Raw genomic sequence first — 2,398 nt, forward strand, 5'->3', positions numbered from 1 at the left:
ATACACTACCAGTGAAACACAGATCGTGGGAATCTGCTATATGACTCAGGGAGCTCAAACCAGGGCTCTGTGACAACCTAGAGGGGTGGGATGGGGTGGGAGGAAGGAGGGAGGTTCAAGAGGCAGGGGACAGATGTATACCTGTGGCTGATGCATGCTGATGTACGACAGAAACCAACACCACACTGTGAAGCAGTTATCCTTCAGTTAAAAATAAATAACTTTTTAAAAAAAGAAAATATGGGTTTCCACCTTGTAATATACACGTGAAGAGTTTCTTTGGAAAAACAGTTCCACGTAGGCCTCTTCCTTTCTCTGTCCTTTTTTAGTTTTAAGCTATCCTCCCTGGTTGCTTTGGGGACCCCAAAAGAGATCCTTTCTGTGTGTTAAAAAAGTGAAAGTTAGTCACTCAGTCGTGTCCGACTCTTGGTGACCCCATGGACTGTAGCCCATCAGGCTCCTCTGTCCATGGGATTCTCCAGGCAGGAATACTGGAGTGGGGTGCCATCTCCTCTCCACTGTGTGTTCAAACTTGTAGATTACTAAGAGATGCCTCTAAACCCAGGGCTTCCTCCATCTACTGTTCACTCGGCTTTCCTTTCGTCAGGATGTGATCACTATAAATCAGATACTTGCAGGTTGGAGTCACTAACCACAGAAGTACCTCTGTCAGTTACGCCCTCTTTCAGGGCTCGGGTGGCTGATTGGGATGTGATGAGAACTGGACGTACCGTGTGTGCAGCCGCAGACAAGGGCGTCCGCTGGACAGGCGTCCTCCGATGACTGCGATTATCCCACAGGACGATCTGGCCCGAGTAAGTCCCCCCAACCACCAAGTTGGGGTGGAAACGAGCAAAGCAGACAGACATCACGGAGGACTGTGGAGGGAAAGTGGAGACAGATATGCTATGAAAGGGTCTCAGGAGGCTTGTTTTATCCTGAAGAGGAAACCGCTAGTCACAGTAACTCAGAACCTCCTAGAAATCACAAAGCAACTGTTCAGCACAGAGTGAGTAGAACATCATGTAATAGACACAGACTTTCCCGGGAGAGGTCGACCAATGTTTACTGCTTGAAGCTTGAAATCTGAAGTCCTGGCCATGTCATCAAATAGGCGTCAGACCCATCTCACGTACATCACTGCTCTGTGGTCTGTAAAGCTGGGTTTGTGGAAATTTCCCATTTATCAATACAACGACATCAGAATTAATATTAATTCTCCACTGAAGCCTTCACAAAGCAGTTCTTTACTCCAGGGGCATGTCCTCATCACTGTACAGCGTTGGCAAGCCTTTGAGGACTTTGCGACGGGGTTCTTTTTTTTTTTGGCTTAATGTAGACTTCTAGGAAGTGAACTGACCTCAGACTGATCCAACTGGTTCCTCCCCAAATTCCCTCAACTCCCATGGGTATTCTCCTGACCTTCATCCTGCCCACTTCAGACAATTCTTAATGTTATTCTTTGCCTATTTTAACAAACAGCCAAAAATGGATTTTCATCTAACTCTGCCATGGCCTGTCAGAGCATCACGAATGTGGTTTCTAAAGTGCCACAAAAGACTACTGGGCACTACATTTTATAGGAAATTACTTAGCTCAGACAGAGCCATGATACATTTGAAAATCAGACGACTTGGCTGTGCCACATTTGCTGAGAAGTCCATAAGGATTCCTGTTTTGCTTTACACGGTTGTGCTTACACACACAAGGGCTTGTTTTTAATAAATACATTTCATCCTTTCAACTAAATTCAGTGGATGATCCTGTGTAAGGAAGGCACTGTACCAGCATGATGGGAATACAAAGGGAGTCGCTGCCCTTGACAAACCTGTGCCCTAGGAAAGGGAATTAAAAAGCATGTGTGTGAGGAACATACTGCTGCCAGTGTCTCCATGTTAGTCCATGCCTTTGTATGGAGTTTAAAAAATAAAGGTGATTCTCTGCACTATGTGGTCATGTGGGCAGGTACGTGCCTTGGCAAGTGGAGAGGAAGGTGGATTTTTGTCCTCACTGTTCCTTGGGTTTGAGATGCTTATGCAGGTCACAACTTGCATACACAAGCTGCAGTCCTGAAGGCAACAGGGGCCGTGAACAGATCATACGAACGTGTGTGGGGGTTTGATGGGAGTGGTGAGGAAGGCTTGCTTTAGCTAGGAGTTGGGGAAAAAAGAGGGGAGTGGAGGGGGTGGGAAAGTTAGAAAGACCTCATGAAAGGGAATGTATCACTCTTGATGTAAATATGGAACGTTCAGCAAGTAGAAAGGAAAAGCAACAGCAACCCCCGAGAGATGGGGTAATGGAGAAGACTGGAGGCACCGAGGCCGGGGAACAGCCAGTCTGGTTTGGCTTAGAAGGAGCCTGTGTGGAAGATGTGGGGAGTGGGAAATGTGGCCAAGGG

At 46.9% G+C, this 2,398-nt stretch overlaps 1 protein-coding gene across 1 annotated transcript in view; it reads right to left on the bottom strand.

The window, feature by feature from the left end:
* DYNC1I1 (dynein, cytoplasmic 1, intermediate chain 1) overlaps window positions 1–2,398 on the bottom strand; it is a 380,358-nt gene that overhangs the window by 87,743 nt on the left and 290,217 nt on the right. The window contains exon 11 of the mRNA XM_010839743.1: window positions 732–878. Within this exon, the coding sequence (XP_010838045.1) occupies window positions 732–878 (147 nt within the window). The remainder of the gene's footprint in view (window positions 1–731; window positions 879–2,398) is intronic.

The sequence above is a fragment of the Bison bison genome, unplaced genomic scaffold, assembly GCF_000754665.1.
Source record: "Bison bison bison isolate TAMUID 2011002044 unplaced genomic scaffold, Bison_UMD1.0 scf7180017864134, whole genome shotgun sequence".
NCBI classification, from domain to species: Eukaryota; Metazoa; Chordata; class Mammalia; order Artiodactyla; family Bovidae; genus Bison; species Bison bison.